General features: G+C 36.7%; 1 protein-coding gene and 1 pseudogene across 4 annotated transcripts in view; both read left to right on the plus strand.

Moving 5' to 3' along the window:
• Window positions 1–25,637, plus strand: part of CDKAL1 (CDK5 regulatory subunit associated protein 1 like 1) — a 723,350-nt gene that overhangs the window by 542,898 nt on the left and 154,815 nt on the right. For all 3 annotated transcript variants that reach the window (XM_033216358.1, XM_033216361.1, XM_033216360.1), the window contains one exon: window positions 5,196–5,376. In XM_033216358.1, coding sequence (XP_033072249.1) covers window positions 5,196–5,376 — 181 coding nt within the window. The remainder of the gene's footprint in view (window positions 1–5,195; window positions 5,377–25,637) is intronic.
• On the plus strand, window positions 17,855–18,721 carry LOC117086785 (annotated as a pseudogene). The gene has a single exon (XR_004438575.1). The product of XR_004438575.1 is annotated as a glutathione peroxidase 1-like (transcript).

Raw genomic sequence — 25,637 nt, forward strand, 5'->3', positions numbered from 1 at the left:
TACGTGGATGATCTGTATAGGGTGAAGTCTGAGATTTTAGTGTACCCTTCACCCCAGTAGTGAACACTGTACCTGATATGTATTTTTTTAATCCCTCACTCCTGTCCCACCCTCCCCCTTCTGAGTCTTCACAGTTCATTTTTCTATTCTGTCTGCCTTTGTGTACCCATAGCTTAGCTTCTACTTATTTGTAAGTGAGAACATGCAGTATTTGCCTTCCTCTGGTTTTCATAACAGGGTAATGCTGGACTCTTAAATGAGTTTCTTTCTCATCTATCTTTGAAATAGTTTCCATAGAATTGATTTTATCATTCTTTAAATGTTTGGTAGAATTCACCATGAAACCATTTAGTCTTCGGGGGTTTTGTTTTGTGTAGTTTTGTTTGGGGGGCAAGGTATTAAATTACAAGTTTTTGTTATAGATAAAAGAATATTAGGTTTTTGGTTTCTTCTTGAGTCTATTTTCATAATTTATGTCTTTCAAAGAATTTACCCATTTTATCTAAGTTGTGAGTTTATTGGCATAAGGTTCATAATATTCTCTTAATATCCTTTTACTGTTGGTAGCATCTGTAGTGATGTCCCGTCCTTCATGCCTAAAGCTGGACATCTGTATCTTCTTTTCTTTTCTCAGACTAACTAGTACATTACTAATTGTATTGACTTTTTTCAAAGATGCACTTTTTACTTTTATTGATTTTTCTGTATTTTCTATTTCATTGATTTCTTATTTTACCTTTATTATTTTGTCTTTTGATTTGATTTTTTCTCTTTGTTAGCTTCTTGAAGTGGAAGCTTAGATTTTTATATCTAACACAGAAATTAATATCTATAGATTTTTCTTTAAGCACTGCTTTAGTTGCATACCATATATTTAGATGTGTTATGATTTCATTCATTCAGTTCAAGATATTTTTCTCCCCTACCTACCTCATTTTTTTCTCCAAAAGTATTGAATATTCGTCCTAGAATAAACCTCCACAGGATAAAAAGTATTTCTTTTAATCATGTGTTTTGTTTATGTCTACTAATTTTGATGAGTCTAGTCCTTTGCTGATCATTTTTCTCTTTGTCTTTTGAGATAATTAGTATGTGTATTAGTCCTACTTTTTTCACAAGTAGAATTTGAAGCTCATAATTTATTGATCTAAAGAATAAAGTAGAATTATTCTTTTCCATATTTTTGCCAGTGAAACACCAAATGGCAAATAAAAATCTTGAGATGAATGTTTAAATTGTGGGGTATGTGTATGTTTGTGTTTTTATTCAAGGTGAAATAATTAACTTTTAAAATATTTATGGCTTTCTTAAATTCCAGGCTACAGCCAACAAATAGTTTGTCTGTTCCTTACATGTCCCTGATATATCTTTACAAGTAATCATAGCACTGCTTCTGACAAGGTCAGATGCATAATTGGAATCTTTCTTACTCAATTCCCAAGCTCTTTAATAAACCCATTTTGCCAGTAAATATAAGACAGAAAAAATAAAGGGCCAACATTTTCCTGTTGTTTAAGCTAAATTATCATTTTCATTTTCATCTTCTTTTCAGAATTATTTTCTAATACTAGTATGAAAACATCCATAAAGTTCCTAAAATTGAATAATATATTACTTAGTAGTTACATACATTGCACTCACACCTTTAAAAAGTTTGTGGAAACGATTATTTTAAAATTTTTAGTATTTTGAAAATTCATGTCATCTCAAAAATAGCTTTTACCCAGAAGTAGCATCTTAAATATTTGAATTAATATTCTGTTTTACACCCCTTATAATTTCCTCCTAGCCATTTAAATCATATACTAGTAATTTAGAATTTGTTCCACTTCAGACTTCTTTGATTTTCTCATACTGAAAAGAATTGTTTACTAGGGAAATCAACAGTGTAAATGAGATTTCAGTTGGTTCACCTAAAGAGTCAAATTATTTTCAAGAATGTAAGTAGGATCATTTGCATATATAAAATTAATGTATAGATCAGCCTCATCTAACATTAAAGTGTAATCTCTACTTTAAAAACATTTTATAAGCAATCAGTTCATATTCTTATATACTTTGAAACCATTAAACTGCTTTTACTTTTCAATATTGGCTAGTATAAGTTACTATTCACTCACAGTGGCCTGCCTCCTCCCTTGCTATCAGGCAACTTTTTGTTTACCTTGCCAAATATATCCATGCATTGAAAATCCCTTTCCCTAACATTTACTGTGACTTCTTTAAAGGTTTCTTTTTTGTCACTATGACCCTTAAGGCCAAAGTAAGCAGGTGTTGCATAACACTGGGTTCCACCATAATGTATCAAGAAGGATAGAGGGAAAATCAGTAAGGTACTTTCCTGTGGGAATACCCCATAATCCAGTGCCAAACTTATTCTAATTCATAGGTGAGGACAATAACCTTTGTTTTTACAGTATTTCCCATGCAGTTTCTACGATTTATTTTTGAAAATTTTCTAGGAGAGATGGACTATTCTCTGTTATGATCTGCTGTGATCCATTACTTTAATTTTTAGTTGTAGACCTTTTGATCAGAATTATTGAATAGGCAAGTATAAAACTAGCTAGCCGAAAAGCTATTCTACATGTTTTACTCTACAAAAATGGTCTTTTTATCTATAGTTTACATGTAAAATCATACGATATTTGTGATTTTTCAAATGTAATTTTGATAATTACCTTTAAAGAAGAAAAATATGTTTATATCACAATAAAAATTTAAGTTTTTATTCACATATACTGTTTTGTTCTTCTGCGTGAATATTGTCTCTTTTTCTATTTATCATGGAGAACAGTTCCAGTCCTTGGAACTTATTAACTGAAGTTCAACCCAGTAAATAGCTAGGTGAGACCAATAATAAATTAGGAACAAAATATGTTAAAAAATAGATTTGTCATGCTTCTTTCACACTGGGTGCTAAGTAGTGTGTGAACAAAATATGGAAAGCTGTTGTTTTTATGAAACTATATTAGGAATATAATAATTTTACTATCCTCATTGGTATATCCCTTGTTCCCTCTTATGCCCCCAAATATCTCGTATATCTTAATTTGATAAACTGTTTTCATTCTTTCATGTAGAACTGGGTTTTTTTGTTTGTTTTTTGAGACGAAGTCTTGTTCTGTCACCCAGGCTGGAGTGCAATGGCACGATTTCGGCTCACTGCAACCTCCACCTCCTGGGTTCAAGCGATTCTCCTACCTCAGCCTCCCAAATAGCTGGGACTGCAGGCACCTGCCACCACACCCAGCTAATTTTTGTATTTTTAGTAGAGACAGGATTTCACCATGTTGGCCAGGCTGGTCTCGAACTCCTGACCTCAGGTGATCCACCCACCATGGCTTCCCAGAGTTCTGGGATTACAGGCGTGATCCACTGCATCCGGCCTGTTTAAATGATAGGAAAGATGATATTCCATGATTTGGCGTTTGGAGCCATTTTCCCTATTGTTCATGGACTCGGAGTAATACTTGGTTTCTAAATAAGTTAATGTAATTCTGTTATTGTTATACTATTAAAATAGAACAATGTCTGTGCCATATTTATGGAGGCATTAAATGGCCACAAAGAAATGACTTCCAAGATGCCAACATTTGGGCCTATCAAAAATAAAGGCAGCTTGCTACCTAATCACTCAATGACAAAAAGATTTTAGTGCTTTGCTCTTAAATATGAAAGGATAGCAAGAATTGTTCTTTATTGATAGAAAGTCTCAACCATGAATGAGAGAAACCAAACGACAAATCGCAGTGAACAGAAGAAAAATTACAAAAACCTTTAATTGACATCCTCAGATAAATAAGAAAAGATACTGCATCCCTAAACAGGATGCTGTGAAAAGGAAAATTAGAGAAAGAACTCTGAGAAATGTAAATAGTAATATTGAATTAATTTTTTTGCAATAAAATAGTTGGAACATATGCTGAAGTAAATTTTCCAGAAAATAGAAGGGCAGAGATGAAAGGGAGAAAAAGCTAAGAGATCAACCCAGTGGTTTCATCATTCAAAAGAGAGGATTCCCTGAGAGAAAAATTATTAAAGAAATAATATCAGAAAACTTCCTCAACCTAAAGCCCATGAGTCTCCAGACTATTTTTTGTACAAAGATTTAAAGACCCAATCCAAGGCATGTTATCACATTAAGCATAAAGTTAATAAAAACTTCTAAAAAGAGAATGATGTGGGCACATTTAAAGAAGTGTGCATCCAAGTTAATCTGGACATCCCATTAGCAATGTTTTCAGCTTAAAAAAAGAGGAACAATGCAAAATTTTTATGGATAATACTTTTTGACTTGGAGTGCTACACACAACCACATGTTGGTCAGTTGTATGGCCTAAGACCACGCATGCAAAGACAACAACAAAATTTCCCTGGTATCTTTCTGATAAAGCTTCTGAAAGAAAGCACATCGCTGCAGAATGAGGGAGTTAATCAAGAATTAAGAAGACATAGGATCCGGGGAAAAAAGATTATTGAAAAAAGGATACCAAGAAGCAACATTCAAGGATGATAGCCAGTTCACTATAAAAGCAACACACACCTGAAAAGAATGGCATTTCCATACAATATATAGAAGGTTTAGAAGACAGTATTGGATTTTGATAGGCCTAATGGAGTCTGGAAAACATCAGCATAGGTATTTAAAACATTAAGCTAATGTTTTAAAAAAAAGAAGCAATTATTAACTCTAGGAAAAATTACACATTGTGGAAAAACAAAACTGAATAGTATACTAGTTGACTCTATAGTGAAAGTTATCTTTGCAGTTATGCCAATGGAAGTACTGTGTTACTGATTTAACTAGGGGTTGTTCATTGATTTATTTGGGAGATTAGGGATACAGTAGTTCAAGAGTTAAAGCCTCATTTACCATAATAGAGAAGTTAGTAACTTATTGCCTAAAAATTAGTATATCTAGAAATGGCAGAATTGGCATCTGTTTTTAAATATAGAGGAAAGAACAAAGAACCATTTAAAAGAATTTAAGATAGGTTTCCCTGGGAATGGCAGGCAGCCACTGTTTTTCATTTTAAACTTTTGGTATTTAGGACTCTTTAAAACTATTTGCACGTGTGCTTTTTATAAAAGTAAATTTTAATTACCATAAAAATTGTATTTAAAATATCAGGGAAATAGAATAATTATGGCTTATACTCAAGTTGTTACATTTTTGTCTTGTTATTTTCTAGAGTTCCTGGAATAACTATTGCTACAGATATTATCTGTGGTTTTCCTGGAGAAACAGATCAGGATTTTCAAGAAACAGTGAAACTTGTTGAAGAGTACAAATTCCCAAGCCTCTTTATTAATCAGTTTTACCCAAGACCAGGAACTCCTGCTGCAAAAATGGAACAAGTTCCAGCACAAGTGGTAAGATCTGTTTCTTGTAAGGTATTGTTTTTTGCCGGTAGCTGTAAAAATGCAGCTGTGTTGCTTACCTTCACCCAACTTGCTCATGTTATAACCCTTAAATTACAAAATATGAAGAGATTTCCAAGTTGGGGTCAGGGGCCAGGGGGCCATGGATGAGGTAAATGACCTTAGGCAACTAAAATATAATCACTTTTTTCTTCTTTTGAACAGTAAAATTCAGATGACTTGGGGAGATGGGAATTTTTTTTTTCTAGTATCATAAATTTCTTTTTATTATTATTATTATTATTATACTTTAAGTTCTAGGGTACATGTGCATAACGTGCAGGTTTGTTACATATGTATACTTGTGCCATGTTGGTGTGCTACACCCATCAACTCATCAGCACCCATCAACTCGTCATTTACATCAGGTAAAACTCAGAATGCAATCCCTCCCCCTCCCCCCTCCCCATAATGGGCCCCGGTGTGTGATGTTCCCCTTCCTGAGTCCAAGTGATCTCATTGTTCAGTTCCCACCTATGAGTGAGAACATGCGGCGTTTGGTTTTCTGTTCTTGCGATAGTTTGCTGAGAATGATGGTTTCCAGCTGCATCCATGTCCCTACAAACGACACAAACTCATCCTTTTTTATGGCTGCATAGTATTCCATGGTGTATATGTGCCACATTTTCTTAATTCAATCTGTCACAGATGGACATTTGGGTTGATTCCAAGTCTTTGCTATTGTGAATAGTGCCTCAATGAACATATGTGTGAATGTGTCTTTATAGCAGCATGATTTATAATCCTTTGGGTATATACCCAGTAATGGGATGGCAGAGTCATATGGTACTTCTAGTTCTAGATCCTTGAGGAATTGCCATACTCTTTTCCATAATAGTTGAACTAGTTTACAATCCCACCAACAGTGTAAAGGTGTTCCTATTTTCTCCACATCCTCTCCAGCACCTGTTGTTTCCTGACTTTTTAATGATTGCCATTCTAACTGGTGTGAGATGGTATCTCATTGTGGTTTTGATTTGCATTTCTCTGATGGCCAGTGATGATGAGCATTTTTTCATGTGTCTGTTGGCTGTACGCATGTCTTCTTTTGAGAAATGTCTGTTCATATCCCTTGCCCACTTTCTGATGGGGTTGTTTGTTTTTTTCTTGTAAATTTGTTTGAGTTCTTTGTAGGTTCTGGATACTAGCCCTTTGTCAGATGAGTAGATTGCAAAACTTTTCTGCCATTCTGTAGGTTGCCTGTGCACTCTGATGGTAGTTTCTTTTGCTGTGCAAAAGCTCTTTAGTTTAATTAGATCCCATTTGTCAATGTTGGCTTTTGTTGCTGTTGCTTTTGGTGTTTTAGACATGAAGTCCTTGCCCATGCCTATGTCCTGAATGCTATTACCTAGGTTTTCTTCTAGGGTTTTTATGGTATTAGGTCTAACATTTAAGTCTCTAATCCATCTTGAATTAATTTTCGTATAAGGAGTAAGGAAAGGATCCAGTTTCAGCTTTCTACTTATGGCTAGCCAATTTTCCCAGCACCATTTATTAAATAGGGAATCTTTTCTCCCATTTCTTGTTTTTGTCAGGTTTGTCAAAGATCAGATGGCTGTAGATGTGTGGTATTATTTCTGAGGACTCTGTTCTGTTCCATTAGTCTATACCTCTGTTTTGGTACCAGTACCATGCTGTTTTGGTTACTATAACCTTGTAGTATAGTTTGAAGTCAGGTAGCGTGATGCCTCCAACTTTGTTCTTTTGACTTTGGATTGTCTTGGCAATGCGGGCTCTTTTTTGGTTCCATATGAACTTTAAAGCCGTTTTTTCCAATTCTGTGAAGAAACTCATTGGTAGCTTGATGGGGATGGCATTGAATCTATAAATTACCTTGGGCAGTATGGCCATTTTCATGATATTGATTCTTCCTATCCATGAGCATGGTATTTTCTTCCATTGTTTGTGTCCTCTTTTATTTCACTGAGCAATGGTTTGTAGTTCTCCTTGAAGAGGTCCTTTACATCCCTTGTAAGTTGGATTCCTAGGTATTTTATTCTCTTTAAAGCAATTGTGAATGGAAGTTCATTCATGATTTGGGTCTCTGTTTGTGTGTTACTGGTGTATACGAATGCTTGTGATTTTTGCACATTAATTTTGTATCCTGAGACTTTGCTGAAGTTGCTTATCAGCTTAAGGAGATTTTGGGCTGAGATGATGGGATTTTCTAAATATACAATCATGTCATCTGCAAACAGGGACAATTTGACTTCTTCTTTTCCTAACTGAATACCCTTGATTTCTTTCTCTTGCCTGATTGCCTTAGCCAGAACTTCCAACACTATGTTGAATAGGAGTGGTGAAAGAAGCTATCCCTGTCTTGTGCCAGTTTTCAAAGGGAATTTTTCCAGTTTTTGCCCATTCAGTATGATATTGGCTGTGGGTTTGTCATAAATAGCTCTTATTATTTTGAGATATGTTCCATCGATACCAAATTTATTGAGTGTTTTTAGCATGAAGGGCTGTTGAATTTTGTCAAAGGGCTTTTCTGCATCTGTTGAGATAATCATGTGGTTCTTGTCTTTGGTTCTGCTTATATGCTGGATTACATTTATTGATTTGCGTATGTTGAACCATCCTTGCATCCCAGGGATGAAGCCCACTTGATCATGGTGAATAAGCTTTTTGATGTGCTGCTGGATTCAGTTTGCCAGTATTTTATTGAGGATTTTTGCATCGATGTTCATCAGGGATATTGGTCTAAAATTCTCTTTTTTTGTTGTGGGAGACAGGAATTTTAATTAGTATCTAGTATTTACCTGTGTGTATAAGATAAGCTTTTGGATGTTTCAAAATAAGACAATATTTAAATACTTGTATATAAATGAGGCTTCATTTTTACCCCACTTTTTAAGAGACCCTTTTCATAATTTGTTATTGATTGGGATCCCCCTAGTTTTCCTACTTTTCTATTGGATAGATTTGATGCTGTCTATCTTTCCACCTATTTTTTTTTTCAGTTTTTTTCACAACAAACCTCAATTTGATTTTATCCTTTCATATTCACAGACACAGTAGAATAAGATGACTCATAATGAATGTGAATAAGTTTGAAATCAAGTAAAGGCAAAGTGTTTCCCAGAATGCCCCAGAAATTAAGGGTCTCAAAACAAATATCTACTTTCTAGATTCATTGGCTGAATATGGGCAAATGTAAAATAAGCCTAAAGAGAAAGTTGAAATTTAAATGAAAATTTTCTACTTTGTTTCTATTACGTTGATGCAAAAGTAATTGTGGTTTTTTGCCTTTAAAAGTACCACAATTACTGTTGCACCAACCTCAACTTTTAAAAATTATGCCCTATCGTTAATTTGCCTCAAATGTTTTTATGAATAAATATGCAAAGAAATAACCCAGAGCTTGTTACAGTTTTTCTGTTATACCATAAGTGAATATCAAGCACAACATATGTATTCTTTCAATATTTGGTTGAAAAATAGATGTATATTAGTTAAAGTCTGTTTTTCCCAAAATCAAAAGTGAATATCATAAAATGAAAATGAATAGCATTATTTGTTTTCCCAGACTTTTCCTCATCTTAATTTTACAACTTTCTGTGTATACAAGGGTAAGAAAATATTTTGCAGGTGGACCATTTAATTTTCTTTCTAATCTAATCAATGAAAAAAAAGCAGATTGTAGCACCACAGATCATTAACTTCCCACAAACATAAAAAGATGCCAAATTAATTCATTTTCTTTTATGTCACAAGTATATATTATTGAGAGATAGCTTACATACAGCAAAATTCACTCTTTTTGGTGTACGGTTCTATGATTTCTAGCAAATGCATATAGTAGTGCAACCTACTACATCATAATCAAGATATAGAACAATTCCATCAGCCCCCTCAAAATTCCTTTTTACCCTTTTGTTCTGTTTTGTTTTGTTTTGTTTTCAGACAGGGTATCACTCTGTCACCCAAGCTGGAATGCAGTGCTGCAATCTCGGTTCACTGCAGCCCCAACCTCCTGGGCTCAAGCAATCCTTCCACCTCAGCATCTCAAGTAGCTGCGACTACAGTTGGGTGCCACCATGCCCAGCTCATTTTGTTTTTTAGTTTTCATAGAGATAGGGTCTTACTATGTTGCCCAGGTTGGTCTCGAACTCCTGGACTCAAGCAATCCTCCCATGTTGGCCTCCCAAAGTGCCAGTATTACAGATGTGAGCCACTGCGCCCAGCTGATCCTTCTTACCCTTTTTTGTAATCATCTTCTCCCTCCATCCCCACCTAGCTCCTGGCAACTACTGATCTCTTTTCTGTTCTCATAGTTTATTCTTTTTTAAAACTTCACTTCTTCTTTGCTAAAAAAGCTTTTGTCCTATACCTACAGAAAAGTATATGGCTGTGCACGTTTGTAAAGTGAATACTTCCTTGTAACTACCAGTCAGATCAAGAAATTGAACATCACCAAGTACCACTCAGGTCCCTGTCATGTCCTCCGTTTACTGTCCTCTCCCCTTCCCCAGAGGAAACCCCCATGCCTTATTCTGACAGCACATTATAGCTTTACCCATTTTTATACTGGATATAAATGTAAGAATTCATGTCTGACTGCTTGGGTTTTGGGTTTTTGGGGATTTGTTTCTTTTTGCGTAACATTATGTTGGTGAACTGATCTGTTTTTAAAGTAGCTATAGTTCATCCATTGTTATTGCCAGGCAGTGTTCTACAGCATGCACATATATATCACAGTTTGTTCATCCTATTGTTAAAGGGGAATTGGGTATTTTCAAAATCCCAATATTAGTATTGCAACGAATACAGCTATCAGGGTTCTTCTTGTTTTTTCCTTTTGTTTCACTTGTGTGTAAACTTTTCCACTGGGGGTTCTGGCTAGGAGTGTAATTGCTGAGTCATAGGAAATGAAATTGATTTGCTTTACTAGATAACTGCCAAGTAGTTTCCCCAAATAGTTGAATAAATTTGTAATCCCAACAACAATATATAAAAATGGTAGAAGCTCCATATTCTTACGAGCTCTTGGTATTGTTACATTTTTAATGTTAGCCATTCTGGTGGGAATGTAACTTAATTTTAATTGTAGTTTTATATTTTCCTGTTAATTAACCATATCGAGTGTCTTTTATATGTTTATTGGCTATTTGGGTGTCTTTTTTCATGAATTACCTGTTCACATCTTTTGCACATCTACCTGTTGGTTTACCAGTTTGATTTATAACCCGCCCTGACCCTCGATTTATAGGAGTTATTTCCATATTCTGGATACAGCTCCTTGGTAGGTCATGGTAATTTAAATATCTCCTTCCATTCTGTAACCCACCTTTTCTCTTCATAGTGCCTTTTGAAAAACAGACATTCTTCATTTTAATATAGAATTTATCAGTTTTTTTTTATATTAGTGCTTTTTGTGTCCTCTTAAGATATGTTTACCTTCTCCACACCATCATAAAGATACCCCTCAATGTACTGTTCTAGAAATTTTATCATTTTGCCTTTTACCTTTAAATCTGCAGCCCAATTGGAATTTATTTTTATTTAAGGTATGAGGTGTGTTTGGGTTTCACGGGAAGTTCAAGTTTGTTTTGGGTTGTTTTTTTTTTTTTGCCTCGGAAGCTATCCATTTGAGTCAATGCAGTTTATTGAAAATATCATTCTTGGCCGGGCGCGGTGGCTCAAGCCTGTAATCCCAGCACTTTGGGAGGCCGAGAGGGCGGATCACGAGGTCAGGAGATCGAGACCATCCTCGCTAACACAGTGAAACCCCGTCTCTACTAAAAAAAAATACAAAAAAAAAAACTAGCCGGGCGAGGTGGCGGGCGCCTGTAGTCCCAGCTACTCGGGAGGCTGAGGCAGGAGAATGGCGTGAACCCGGGAGGCGGAGCTTGCAGTGAGCTGAGATCCGGCCACTGCACTCCAGCCTGGGCGACTGAGCGAGATTCCGTCTCAAAAAAAAAAAAAAAAAAAGAGAGAGAATATCATTCTTGCCTCACTCGCCTGCCTGGTGACCTTTATTATAAATCACGTGTATGTACATATGTGGGTTTGTCCTGGGCATCTATTCTGTTCCTTTGGTCTATTTGTCAGTCTTTCCACCCATACACAAGTTAACTACCATAGCCTTAGAATAAGTCTTGATATTGGCAATATAAGTATTTCAATGTTGTGTTTTTCTTGAAATTGCCCTAACTATTGTTATTCCTTTGTTTCTATAAATTTGTCAAGTTTCACCAAAAATCCTGCTGGAATTTTTATTAAGATCATATTGATTTTATAGGTCACTTTGGGGAAATTGGTGTTGTTAAAATATCAAGTTTCTGTTCTTAAATGAAGTATATGTCTTCATTTATTTTGATCTTCTCTAATTTCTATCAATAATGTTTTATAATTCTTTGTATATGTCTTACATATCATTTTATTAAATATGTTCTTACATGTGTTTCCATTGATACTATTGAAATGATTTTCATTTGTGTTGCTACTTAGAAATAAAGTTGATTTAAATATATTTATTTTGCCCAACTAATTCACTTATTAATTCTAATAGTGTTTCTGTAGGGTTGGTTTTTTTTTTTAGATTTTCTTACTATACAATTATGTCATCTGAGAGTCATAGTTTTTATTTTTCCATTCCAATTCTCATGACTTTTATTTCCTTTTCTTATCTTACTATACTGGCAAGAATGTTCAGTACACTGAGTAGAGTTGGGTATCTTTCTCTTCTTCCCAAACTCAAGGGGAGAGTTTTCAGAATTTTACCATTAAATGTAAAAGTTAGCTGTAGTTTTGGAATTAGTAAAATTCCTTTCTATTCCTATTTTTCCCTGTGTCTGTGTGTGTGTGTTTTAATCATGAATTGAGTTGAACTTTATCATATGCTTTTTTGTCTATTGAAATATGATTTGTTTTTTGTTCTAAGTCTCTGTTAATATTATAATCTACATTGAATGGTTTTCAAATATTAAACCAACCTTGCATTCCTGGAATAAACTTTACTTAATTGTGATATATTGCTGTTGATAAAATATTTCTGTTGTTTTGGTTATATTTCATGAAGATTTTGCATTTTTGTTTATGGAAGACATTGATCTGTAGTTTTCTTGTAATGTCTTCTTAATTTTTTTATCAGAGAAGCACTGGCCTCGTAAAATTAGTTGAGAAGTCTTCCTTTCTCTACATTTTTCTGGAAGTGTTTGTAAAGAAGTAAATTATTTCTGTTTAAAATATTTGAAAGAATTGCCCAATGCAATAAGCAGAATTCTAAGTTGGTCCCCCAGATTTTCTTTTCTTTTTTTTTCTTTTTTCTTTTTTTTCTTTTTTTTGAGATGGAGTCTTGCTCTGTCACCCAGGCTGGAGTGCTGCAGTGGTGTCATCTCAGCTCACCGCAAGCTCCACCTCTTGGGTTCATGCCTTTCTCCTGCCTCAGCCTCCCAAGTAGCTGGGACTACAGGCACCCGCCACCACGCCCAGCTAATTTTTTTGTATTTTTAGTAGAGTCAAGGTTTCATCATGTTAGCCAGGATGGTCTCAATCTCCTGACCTTGTGATCCGCCTGCCTCAGCCTCCCAAAGTGCTGGGATTACAGGCATGAGCCAGGTCCTCCAGATTTTCTCATCCTCCTCACCCCCAGGTTACACACCCTTTCTAATCTCTGGGACTGTGAATTTGATATTTGCTGTACTCTCTGATTGTTTGATTCCATTCTGTGTAGTTATATTTCCCTTTTCTTGAAAGATAACACATGTGTACAGCTGAATAATTTTCTTGACCTGATCCTGCCATGAGAATGTTAAGAATCCTACAGCCTCTTTTTATTTTGTACTGTCTCTGTCCCTTTTAGTCTACATCGGCAGTGCAAATTTTTTGTTTGTTTATTTGGTTTTGGTTTGTTTGGGGATTTTTCTTTTTGTTTCTTTCTGTCTCTCTCTCTCCCTCTCTTTTTTTTTTTTTTTTTGGCTCAAACAATTTTCTCAGGAATTATGTGGGTCTTCCCTGGATTTCACTGGAACTTACTCCAGTAAACAAATGCTACATCCACAGGTCTTTATGAGATCATCCCTGCTCTACCTTCGCCTCTTGCTGAGGGTACTTTTCTTTGTATTTATCCTGCTTGGGGATTCTTGGTGGGTTTTTTTTCCCTGTGTCCCCATTTCTTTCAGAAGGTTTGGAAACCTTAGCCATTCTTTCTTCAGATATATGTTCTACTCTATTCTCCCTTCCTCTGTGATTTCAGTTACGTGTGCTAGATATTTCCTTTTGTTCCCCAATATCTGATATATTCTTTGCTATACTTTGTGTACTTTGTTCTGTGTATCTGTCTGGATATTTCCTCTTTATCTGTTTCCTAGTTCCTTGGTATTCGTAATTGTCCCTGAGCCAACATCCACAGAAGTTGTAGTCCCTGAACAGCAGTGTTGGCATCTGCTGTGAGGCTGCTGGAAATGCAGACTCTTAGGCCCCACCCTAGACCTGTTCACTCACTGTCTGCATCTCCAGGTGATTTGTGTATCCATTAAAATTTGTGAAGCACTGATCTCACTCCCTAATCCATTCTTCATTTGTTTTTAATCTGCTGTCAAACCCATCTACAGGATTTCTAATTTTAGTTAATGTATTTTTTAATTCTAGAATTACAGTTTGAATTTTCATAGATTTCCATGTTCTAATTAAATTATTCATATTTTCCTTTATAGTTTTTAAACATTTATATGGTTTGGCTTTCTGTCCCCACCCAAATCTCATCTTGAACTGTAATCCCCTCAAGTCAAGGGAGAGACCTGGTGGGAGGTGACTGGATCATGGGAGCAGATTCCCCCATGCTGTTTTCATGATAGTGAGTGAGTTCTCACAAGATCTGATGGTTTTATAAGGGGCTCTTCCCTCTTGACTCTCCTCTCTCCTGCCGCCTTGTGAAGAGGGTGCCTGCTGCCCCTTCCACTGTGATTGTAAATTTCCTAAGGCCTCCCCAGCCATGCGGAACTGTGAGCCAATTAAACCTCTTTTCTTTATAATTTACCCAGTCTCAGGCATTTCTTTATAGCAGTGTGAAAGCAGACTAATACAGACATATTATTTAGTTATCTTAAAGTCCATTATAAAATCTCCAGTATTTGGCGCTGATATTGGTTCATTTCTGCTTTTTAGTTTTGTTTTTTCTTGATTCTGGTCATTTGTCTTTTTCTCCATGTACCTAGTATTTTTTTCTTTTTTTGAATGGTGGCCATTGTTTATTTTTTAAAAACCTGTAGATTCTAGGCTATCATGTATCTTCCTCCAGGGAGGATTTTATTTTGCTTCTGCCAGGTGCTAAGGTAAGAACTGATTATTTTAATCTGACTGAGATGGATTTTTTAGACTGCTTTTCACTCTTTCTCATGACTGCTTTATTTCTGCCTGCTCGCTCTTTTGAATGCAGCCAATCGTGTGCCAGTGTTTAACAAGTGACTCTCGGGAGAAAGAGTTCTGATCTGTAGCATTTGCCAATTTCCATAGTGTGAATACTTCCACTGTTGCCAATTTCAGATTACCAATGTTACATCACTGAACATGGCATTGCGAAGCGATACACACAGCCAGCTTTTGTGAACTGGCACATGCCACACTAACGTACCACCTAGTGTGGTTCTTCTAGTACCCAGCTAAAATTCTATGGTGTTTTTACCAGTACTTTTTCCTTGTGGCAGATCTTCAGCTCTAATTTTTGTATCTCGTGCTCATGAGAATGCATCAGGTTCTGCGTATTTACTTTGCCTCTTAGCTTTTGTTTGGCTGCTCAGCCCCTCAGGCACTACTTAACATTGATAAATGTATAGAAGGAACAAGTGACTCCAAATATTGAGCTGTCCTCCATGGGCTTGTCTTCTTTCTGGGAGCTTGATCTCTTACTTCCTTGATAGCTTTTTCATGTTTAAATAGTACAGATTGTACATTTTATTTACCTTTTTAATTGTTCTTGGCAAGAACATTGGTCTGATACAAGCTAGTTAGCCAGAAGCAGAACTCATTGCATAAAATCAGCTTTTAAATGCCTTTTTTGTCTTGTGTTTTATCTTCTAAACATAGCCTCTTACCATCTTCCTCACGTTTTTAGACTTCGGTCACCCAGGCCTGGCATACAGTATCTTTTTGTTTGTTTTTGCCTTATTTTTTAAAGCACGTTTAGGTTCACAGCAACATTAAGCACAAAATAACACATAGAGTTGCTGTATGTTTCCTGTCCCTAAACATGCACAGCCATCCCCACTGTCAACATCCCCCACACTGAGTGGTACATTTGTTACAATCAATGAACCTACCTTACATATCATTTTCACCCACAGTCCATGGTTTACATTAGGATTCATCCTAGATGGTATACATTATGTGAAATGACAAGCATCCACTACTGTAGTATCATCAGAATAATTCCGTTTCTCTAAAATCCTGTGTTCTCTGCTTGTTCATCCCTCTCTTCCCCAAACCCCTGGCAACCTGATCTTTCTATTGCCTCTAATTTTGCCTTTTCCAGAATGTCATATGTTTGGAAACATACAGCGTGTAGACTTTTCAGATTGGCTTTTTTCACTTGGTAATATACATTTAAGATTCCTTTGAACCTTTTCGTGACCTGATAGCCCATTTTATTTTAGCACTGAACAATATTTCATTGTATGGACATAACACAATTTATTCGTTTACCTACTGAAGGACATGTTGGTTGCTTCCAAGTTTTGGCAATTGTGAATAAAGCTGCTATAAACATCCATGTGCAGGTTTTTGTGTGGACATAAGTGTTCAGCTCATTTGGATAAATACCAAAGAGGAGCATGATTGCTGGATTGTATGGTAAGAGTATGTTTGTAAAAGTATGTTTGTAAAAAATTGCCACACTGTCTTCCAAAGCCACTGTGCCATTTTGCATTCTTACCAGCAATGAATGAGAGTTCCTTTTACTCCATATACTTGCCAACATCCCTGTCAACATTTGGTATTGTCAGCATTTTGGATTTTGGCCATTGTAACAGGTATGTAATGGTATCTCACTGTAGTTTTAATTTGCAATTCACTAATGACATATGGTGTTGACTGTCTTTTCATAGACTTACTTGCCATATGTATGTTTTCTTTGGCAAGGTGTCTGTTCAGGTCTGTTGCCCATTTTTAATCATGCAGTTTGTTTCCTTATTGTTGAGTTATAAGAGTTCTTTGTATATTTTGGGTAACAATTCATTATTAGATATGTGCTTTACAAATATATTTTTCCAGTCTATGACCTCTTTTCTCATTCTTTTGAAACAGAATAATTTTTGTTTATTTATTTTGTTTATTATTTTGTTTAGCACTTGGAAATTTTGAACTTTCCACTGCACTGCAATCTGAAACAGTAAACTTAGGTTCAGAGTGTCCTAGGCCAACTTGTGAAGCTGTTTCCTTTTATTATTCTGTTATACTGTTCTGTTCACAAGAGCCAATATTTTGGGATTCTGCACCATTGTTCTTCTCATGCAGCTCTTTATTAAACCTCTTTGTATGAATGTCCCAAAGCTGCTATAACAAAGTACCACAAACTAGGGGGCTTCAAACAACAGAAATGTATTGTCTTACGGTTCTAGAGGCTACAAGTACAAAGAAAAGCTTCTTCTGTCTCAGAATCATATAGCAGAATCCTTCCTGGCCTCTCCCAGCTTCTGGTGGTTTCCTGGTGGTCTTTGGTGTTTCTTGGCCTGCAGCTGGGTAGCTCTAGTCTCTGACTTTATTGTCACAAGGTGCCCCTGTATGTCTCTGTCTTTACATGACTGTCTTTTTATAAGGACTATGAGTCATATTGGATTAGAGGTCCACCCTGCTCTTCATCTTTCTAGTTATGTCTGAAACAAGACTATTTCCACATAAGGTCACATTCTAAAGTACTGGAGATTAGGACTACAATATGACTTTTTGGGGGAATACAATTCAATCCACAAGTCTCTTCTACATTCCTGTAATTATGCTCTAGGTAAAAATCGTTGCCTGGAAGAGTTTCATCTTTATAAAATGCAGAAACTTAGGTAAAAAGAAGCAAAAATGATGAAACTTGAGAGATCTGCAGTCAAAGAGAAGATATATGATGTGCACTGAGTCTTCTTGGTTCTCTTAAATTTACCAAAATTTAATAATTGTCTACTCTACCTGTCTTAGGTAGTTTATGAAACTGTGTATGCAACTAGAATTCACTAAAATATAATACTGTTGCAAAATGGGTAGCGATTTTTTGGTTTTTTCTTTCTTAAAAATTTTATTTATTTTTTATTTCAATAGCTTTAGGAGTACACATGGTTTTTGGTTATAAGGATGGACTGTATAGTGGTGAAGTCTGAGGTTTTAGTACACCCATCATGTGAGTAGTGTACATTGTACCCAAAATGTAGTGTTGGTTTTTTTTAATCCCTCACCCACTCCTACCTCCCCCCTTCTGAGTCTCCAAAGCCTACTTCCTTGCCAAAAAAAATCAACAGTGACTCTCGTAGCTGCTCGGACAGTTGCGCCATGTGTGCTGCTCGGCTAGCGGCGGCAGCGGCCCAGTCGGTGTACGCCTTCTCGGGGCGCCCGCTGGCCGGCGGGGAGCCTGTGAGCCTGGGCTTACTGCGGGGCAAGGTACTACTTATGGAGAATGTGGCGTCCCTCTGAGGCACCACGGTCCGGGACTACACCCAGATGAACGAGCTGCAGCAGCGCCTTGGGCCCCGGGGCCTGGTGGTGCTCGGCTTCCCGTGCAACCAGTTTGGGCATCAGGAGAACACCAAGAACGAAGAGATTCTGAATTCCCTCAAGTACGTCCGACCTGGTGGTGGGTTCGAGCCCAACTTCATGCTCTTGGAGAAGTGGGAGGTGAACGGTGCGGGGGCACACCCTCTCTTCGCCTTCCTGCGGGAGGCCCTGCCAGCCCCCAGCGACGATGCCACTGCGCTCATGACCGACCCCAAGTTCATCACCTGGTCTCCGGTGTGCCACAACGATGTTGCCTGGAACTTCGAGAAGTTCCTGGTGGGCCCTGACGGTGTGCCCGTACGCAGGTACAGCCGCCGCTTCCAGACCATTGACATCGAGCCTGACATTGAAGCCCTGCTGTCTCAAGGTCCCAGCAGTGCCTAGGGCCCCCTTCCTACCCCGGCTGCTTGGCAGTTGCAGCGCTGCTCTCCGGGGGGTTTTCATCTATGAGGGTGTTTCCTCTAAACCTACAAGGAGGAACACCTGATAATACAGAAAATACCCCCTCGAGATGGGCGCTCGTCCTGTCCATCCCAGTCTCTGCTAGACCAAGGCGAGTTTCCCCACTAATAAAGTGCCGGTTGTCAGCAAAAAAAAAAAAAAAAAATCAACAGTGAACATATGTACAATTATTGTGTGCCAACTGTAAATTTTTTAAAAATCAATAATGAAAGTAGATGCTAACCCATTATTAGAAGAAGAGTACAATACCAGTTGCTTTCAAATAATATTTTTTTGTTTTGGCTTTAGAATGCCTCTTAGTGAAGATACACTATTTTCTTAGATACATTTTATTTCTGCTAACAACAAGTCCCAAAAAATGTTCTTCCCCTGTAAATGACATAAAGATAAGTATACTCTCCCCTTCATATTTACTTTTACATAAATACTAGCATTAATATAAATACATTTCAGCGTTCTAATGTATTATGGTAGAGCTCTAATAAATGAACTGAATTATTTGTATTCTTAATTATCTAAATCCCAAATGGATAAGACACCCTTTAGTTGAATTTTGCATTTGTATAGGGGGAGAGATGAATTCTTTGCCCTGTTTGCCTACTGAAAAAAAAGAGTGTAATCCTCCTAAGTTTATAATGAAAATAAATTACACAATATATTTTCCAGAGCAGGATAAACTAAATTTATTTTTTTTAGCTTTTACAAGACTATGATGTATAAGAGAGTTAATAATGAAATCACCTAAGCCAAATGAGAGCAACTAGATTTTTAGATGAAAGGTCAGATTTGCAAGTTTATATTTTCTGTTCCATTAAGTCTTCCTTCATTAGTCTTCATTCATTTTAAGTAATTCAAATAGTATTTTTAAATCGTAGCTGAGATTCTTGGTCTGCCTAGGAAAGGTCACCTAAGTTTAAAAAGTCTTTTGATCCTCAGCAGTCAATTCCAGACTTTGCTTTTTAGAAAATATTGATGACGAATAATGAAATTGTTGTGAAATCTTTATATTAGGAGTCTTATGACTTGAAAAAAAATTAGATAGCAAGAGTGGCTGTTAGAATGTTTATATAGCTTTAAGATGTTAAATTGTGATATATCTACCTGCTTGCTTGTCTTACATCTTAGAACCAGAGAGTAAAGGCAATATATTTAAATATATGTCCTCATAAAAGAATAATAGTTCACTTACCTGCAGTTTCTGGAACTTTTACCCTTAAGAAAGAATGTGAGGGAGTGTTTCTAAGAGGGCTGGAGGGACATTCTTGTGGGGGATAGAGACAGCTTTGCCAAAACTGTCTCTGGTAGATTTTCCTTGTGAGGAATTACATTGTTGCTGTGGGTGTTCATACCAAGGCAGGGTGATCACTTGAAACCGATGTTGAATAAAGAATATTCTTAAATCATATATAGAAGCTAACTCATATGAAGCTAACTCAATGACATACAGTGACTCTCCCAAATCTAGCTGCCAGTGGGTCAAGGAATATTTTATTTTTCACATACACTGACACGTGATTGTGCACATATATGTCCAAGAAACATAGCATATAAAAGAGCTTTGTCACTTTCTTTAAATGCTCTTAAAACTTTTTGTTTCTGAGTGTAATCCTTAAGTTTAACAACTCAGTGTTTTAAAGAATATCAGATTGCCTTAATGGAAGGAATCCTGATGCTTTTAGCTTACTCAATAACAGAATTGCATTATTTACTCCATATCAGATTTTCAAATTAAATTTGTTTTCTTGGAGGAAAGAGAAAAAATATTTTCAAGAATTTTTATACTCTGGATTGTTAGGTATATTTGATTCTAAATTGATTCCCAAACATACCCATAGGGAAGAGCCTTTTCTCAAGAACTTTTTCATTTTAACTTCTCTTTTTTAGAAAGACTATCTTGACATTCTTATTCTTATGCAACTTAATTGTACTTGATCCCTTCCAGTTGATCTTTCAATCTCCTTTCTTCTGGACACATCATTTTTCTTACTTCCTTTTTCAATGGAGTTTTTAGCCTGCCCATAATTTTGTTGTATCTGGATTTCAGCAGATCATTTAACAGAGCTTTTTGTAATGACTCTATACTAGAGGGAAGTATGAGCCAGATTATAGAAGAAAGATAGTTGGGAGCCTTCTTCTTTGTCTGGTTTTCATACAGAGGATATTTATTTAACATATGGGAAATTGAATTTAATGATTTCAAAGACTTCTTGAAATGCCTAATAATCTTTGATTTTTCTATTAGACAGTTTTAAGGCCACTTTTCAACCTATATATATATATAGAAAGGTTTAGGTGCTTTCTTTTTCTAGATGATTGGTGTAAATATGTTATCTCCATTTCCCATTCTTTCACTTCTATTTTATTATGAATCTAATGACTTTTCGTTTGTACAATTAGTTGAACAAATTTTCTTGAATTCAAATAGGAATACTAAAATATAATTATTAAATTAGTTGTTATAGGGGCTCAAATGGCAGCAATGAGACCAAGTATGGTAGGCAGAGTAATGAGTCCTCAAAGATATCCATGTCCTAATCCCGAAACTTGTGAATATGTTACCTTGCATGGTGTATTAGTTCATTTTTGCACTGCTATAAAGAACTACCTGAGACTGGATAGTTTATAAAGAAAAAAAGCTTAATTGTGCTTACGTTTACGTTTCTGCAGGCTGTAAAGGCTTCCGTTTTTGGGGATGGCCTCAGGAAACTTATAAGCACTGCAGAAGGCAAGGGGAAGCAGGCACATCTTCACATGGCCAGCAGGAAAGGGGCAGAGGGAAGTGCTATATACTTTTACAACAACCAGATCTTGTGAGAACTCACACACTATCATGAGAACAGCAAGAGGGAAGTCTGCCCCCATGACCCAGTCACCTCTCACCAGGTCCCTTCTTCAACACAGTAATTACAATTCGACATGAGATTTGGGTGGGGACACAGAGCCAAACCATATCACATGGTGAAAAGAACTTTGAATATGTGATTAAGTTCAAGCTCTTGAGTTGGGGAGGTTTTCATGGATTACCTGGGTGGGGTCAGTGTAATCACAAGGATCCTAATAAAGGGGAGCAAGAGGGTCCCAGTTAGAGGAGGAGATGTGAGGGCAGAAACAAAGGTCAGAGTGATAAGCTCTGAAGGTCAAGGAAGGGACTGTGAGCAAGAAATGCAGGTAGCCTTTAGAAGTTGGAAAAGGCAAGAGCGGATTCTCCCCTAGAGCTTCCTGAAGGAACACAGCCCCGCCAAAACCCTTGATTTTAGAAGACTTATTTCAGATTTCTCACCTCCAGAACTGTAATATAACAAATTTGTGTTTTGTGGTAATTTGTTACTGCAACTATCTGAAACTTGTACACTAACTATGGGATATTTTGATCTGAGAACATTGACTTTTCAAGACAGCTAAATTAATTGATCTTTCAGGGCTTTATGTTACCCAGGGTTTGCTGTGTCACTAGGTGACACATGCTCATTCCTAGATCTGTGAACAGTTAGCTAGATACTACCCTACAGTCACAATAATCTTTGGGCCTAATCATAATAATGATATAACAAAAATAAGAGTAAGTGTTAACATTTAGCCATGATTATATGTCAGATGTTGTTCTGAGCACTTTAATGTATTTCATTCTCATAGCTCTCTGCAGTTAGAACTGTTATTATTGTCATTCTGCACATCAGGAAACTGTGGCTATGAGTAATTAATTAACTAGCCCAAGATCATACAGAGGAGCTCCTGCCTGCTTCTCCACTCCTCAATCTTGCCATTCCTTCCAACTCACTCTCTGCTTCCACATCTTACTGCTTGTAGTTCCCAACATACTTTTATATTCATCTCCCCTTCCTCAAATTCCTTCCTCGTCCTCTCACACAGCAGGGTACTGGGTGGGGAGGAGAAGCTGGATCTTCTGCACTTAGCATGTAAGCCTCTCTTCAGCCTTCCCTGATCATCCCTGGCTGGCATGATTACCCTGTTCTCCTCCCCACCTCATCCATGTTCCCATAAATTTCAGTGCTTATTTATACCCTGTCACTTATCATGATGTATAACTGGTTATGAGAAATGTGGGGGCTAATCTTTCTATCGTGTGCACCTAGCACAATACCTTGCATAGAGCAGGAACTCAGTATGTGTTGGATTGACAAATGCTGTAAAATTGAATTCTGAAAGTCGAGATGCCATCAGCTGTGAGAAGTGGGGGGTACCTGTATGAGAGAGGAAGAATGGCTGTTACAGGGAGCAGCATGGGATGGAACCTGGGCACAGACAAAACAGGGAACATTAATGAGAATAAAATTCATTCCCACTGGGGCAGTAAGATGTATTATTTTTATTTGTTTGTTTTTGATGGAGTGGAGAACAATATGCAGGAATAGGTTAGTGTCAATAAATGAGTCAGGTACTATAGGCAAGGCTTAGATTAAGATGGCCATATAAGCCATGTTAAATAGCTTTAAACTACCCTGTGGGCAGTAGGGATCTACTGAATAGTAGTGATCTTGTGTTTGTTTTGTAAAGCTCTGTCTAGGTGGCAGGGGAACAAAGGAATCAGAAAGCCCATTGAGAAGATACTGCGAGAGATATATTTGAAAACTAGTAAGTGGATTTAAAGAATCTCTGTGACTTATTCCTGAGACTTTAGATATGCCTTCTTCTTTTGAACTAAATAATTCCAAGTCCCAGACTTAGTTGCATGTCAGCAAATTATTCTGTGTTCTATGGAAAACATTAACTCATGCCACAGACGTTCACTAATTGGGTTTTCCTTGACTGTAGACTTAACAGATCAAATATTGGTAGGCAAGAACATTTTGTAAGGACCCTTGAACATTGCTTAAAATTTAAGGCAATATAAATTGATTTTGCCTTTTGCTTCAGCTGGTGCTGATGACATTATCTTTTCTAATGGTCATGAGATTATTCCCTGGACCAGGCCTGACCTCTTCTACTCTGAAGTATAAACACCAACCCCCTCCAGCCTTCTTTCCTTGTCTACTCCCTATCTTTTCCCCCACTTGATTTTATCTTTTGCCAAGCTGTTTCTACTCGCCAGTTACAGGATTGGCTTTTTTCTTGTGGCCTCTTTATCCCTCTTTTTGTTTTTGTTGTTGTAAGCACCATAAGATAAGCTTATTGAGTGTGTGTGTGTCTGTGTGTGTGTGTGTGTTTGAACCATGTAGAAAATTCTTTATTTGGGAACATTTGAAGAAGCTGGAGCCTTGATTGGATCATTCTTTTTTTTTTTTTTTCCTTTGAATCCTTCTTAAATTGAGCACTTCCCTTATATCCACTCTCACACTAACAAAACTAAAGGAAAAGAGGGTGATAACATTTGGAACTTTGAAACATGTGAAAATAACAAAAATTGTTGTTAAGCCTCAGCTGTATAGAGGGAAGTTTGCCAATGATACTGTTGCGTTGTCTTCCATCTTGAAACTATAATAGAGAATCTAACAAACATGACTAATCTGAAGTAAATGGAAGCAGACCTTGTCAAGATCTCATGAAAGAAAAGACTCTTTCTAAGATGGAAATGCTCTCCAGCAGTGTAAACAGGGCTGATGTAGTACCTCTCCTCCCAGGGACCTGCACAAGGGGACCAGGGAGATACCACAGCAGGGATGTCACCCGTAAGAACTCTATTAGTTTTTACTGCCACGGGTAATATCTTTTTTAGTCTTGTGCTCCTGATTCCTCTCAATCAGAATCATCCTTTCAGGATCCCAACCTTTTCCCTCTGTACTATCACTGTTCCCCCTAATTTTCTACCCTCTGAACCTCACCTCTTGCCTACTTGTCACAGAGCACTAGCCCAACTTTTTGTTTAGCCCCAATGTGACAATGATGAACTAAATTCCGTTACCATGTAAATCAACTCTGCGTAGTCAGACCAACAGGACCAGATGTGTACGGTACAAGTGTAGACTAACTTCGGGATGGAGTCATGTTTTTGTGGGATTGGTTTTTACCTAAGATGGTAAAGGTAAGAAGAAAACCCACAGATTGTTACTGGTACTAAAAACTCTTTCATAAGACTCTTCTGTTAATTATAAGCCATTTCTAGAAAAAGTCAGGAATGGCTGTACTTGGGAATGTTTAATTGGTCTTGGGAATCTTTTTCTAAAATAACCCAACTTTAGAATAATGAAGAATCATATATGCCTTGAAGAGCCTTGACTTCACTGATAGCAATTTTAATTCGTGCTTTGTAGTGATAAAAAATCATTAAAAAAAAAAAAAAAGGCCTGTCAAAGAAATAAACTCAACCTGTTTCTTATGGTTGTTTAATTTTTTGCTTTCCTTTTGGCATTCATTTTTATCCTGCTTCTTTTATGAATTTGTAATTACCAAAAGAGGAAGAAGATATGTGGTTATAAGTTTTCTCTCACATGCTGAATGGTGGTAGATATTAGAGTTGAGAAAGACTGAGTGAATTTATATTAAATAAGGAGAATATAAATTTTATCCTTTGAAAAGTCATCTTTATTATATTTCAGTCTAACTTTTTCTCCAGTGGTGATTACATACCTTGTTTTATACAAGTTTCAGAAAAACTGCAAGGATCTATATAATAATTCTTTTATGCCTTTTATATGAACTTGATTTATTAAAATTGTAATATTCAATTTGAATTCATTTTTATTACCTTAATAACAACTTTCAAAGTCAGTAGACTCTTGGAGTAACTTCTAAAGATAAAGAACCTTATAATGATATATCTTTTCTTTTTCTTTTTTTTTTTTGAGATGGAGTGTCACTGTGTCACTCAAGCTAGAGTGCAGTGGTGCGATCTCGTCTCACTGCAACGTCCACCTACTAGGTTCAAGTGATTCTCCTGCCTCAGCCTCCCAAGTAGCTGGGACTACAGGCACCCACCACCATGCCTGGCTAATTTTTGTTTTTTTTTTTTTTTTTTTTTTTTTTTTTAGTAGAGATGGGGTTTTGCCATGTTGGCCAGGCTGGTCTCAAACTCCTGACCTCAGGTGATCCACCCACCTCAGCCTCCCAAAGTGCTGGGATTACAGGCGTGAGCCACTGTGCCCGGCCAATATACCTTATTTTTT

The sequence above is a fragment of the Trachypithecus francoisi genome, unplaced genomic scaffold (assembly GCF_009764315.1).
Source record: "Trachypithecus francoisi isolate TF-2019V2 unplaced genomic scaffold, Tfra_2.0 Lachesis_group10, whole genome shotgun sequence".
Lineage (NCBI taxonomy): Eukaryota > Metazoa > Chordata > Mammalia > Primates > Cercopithecidae > Trachypithecus > Trachypithecus francoisi.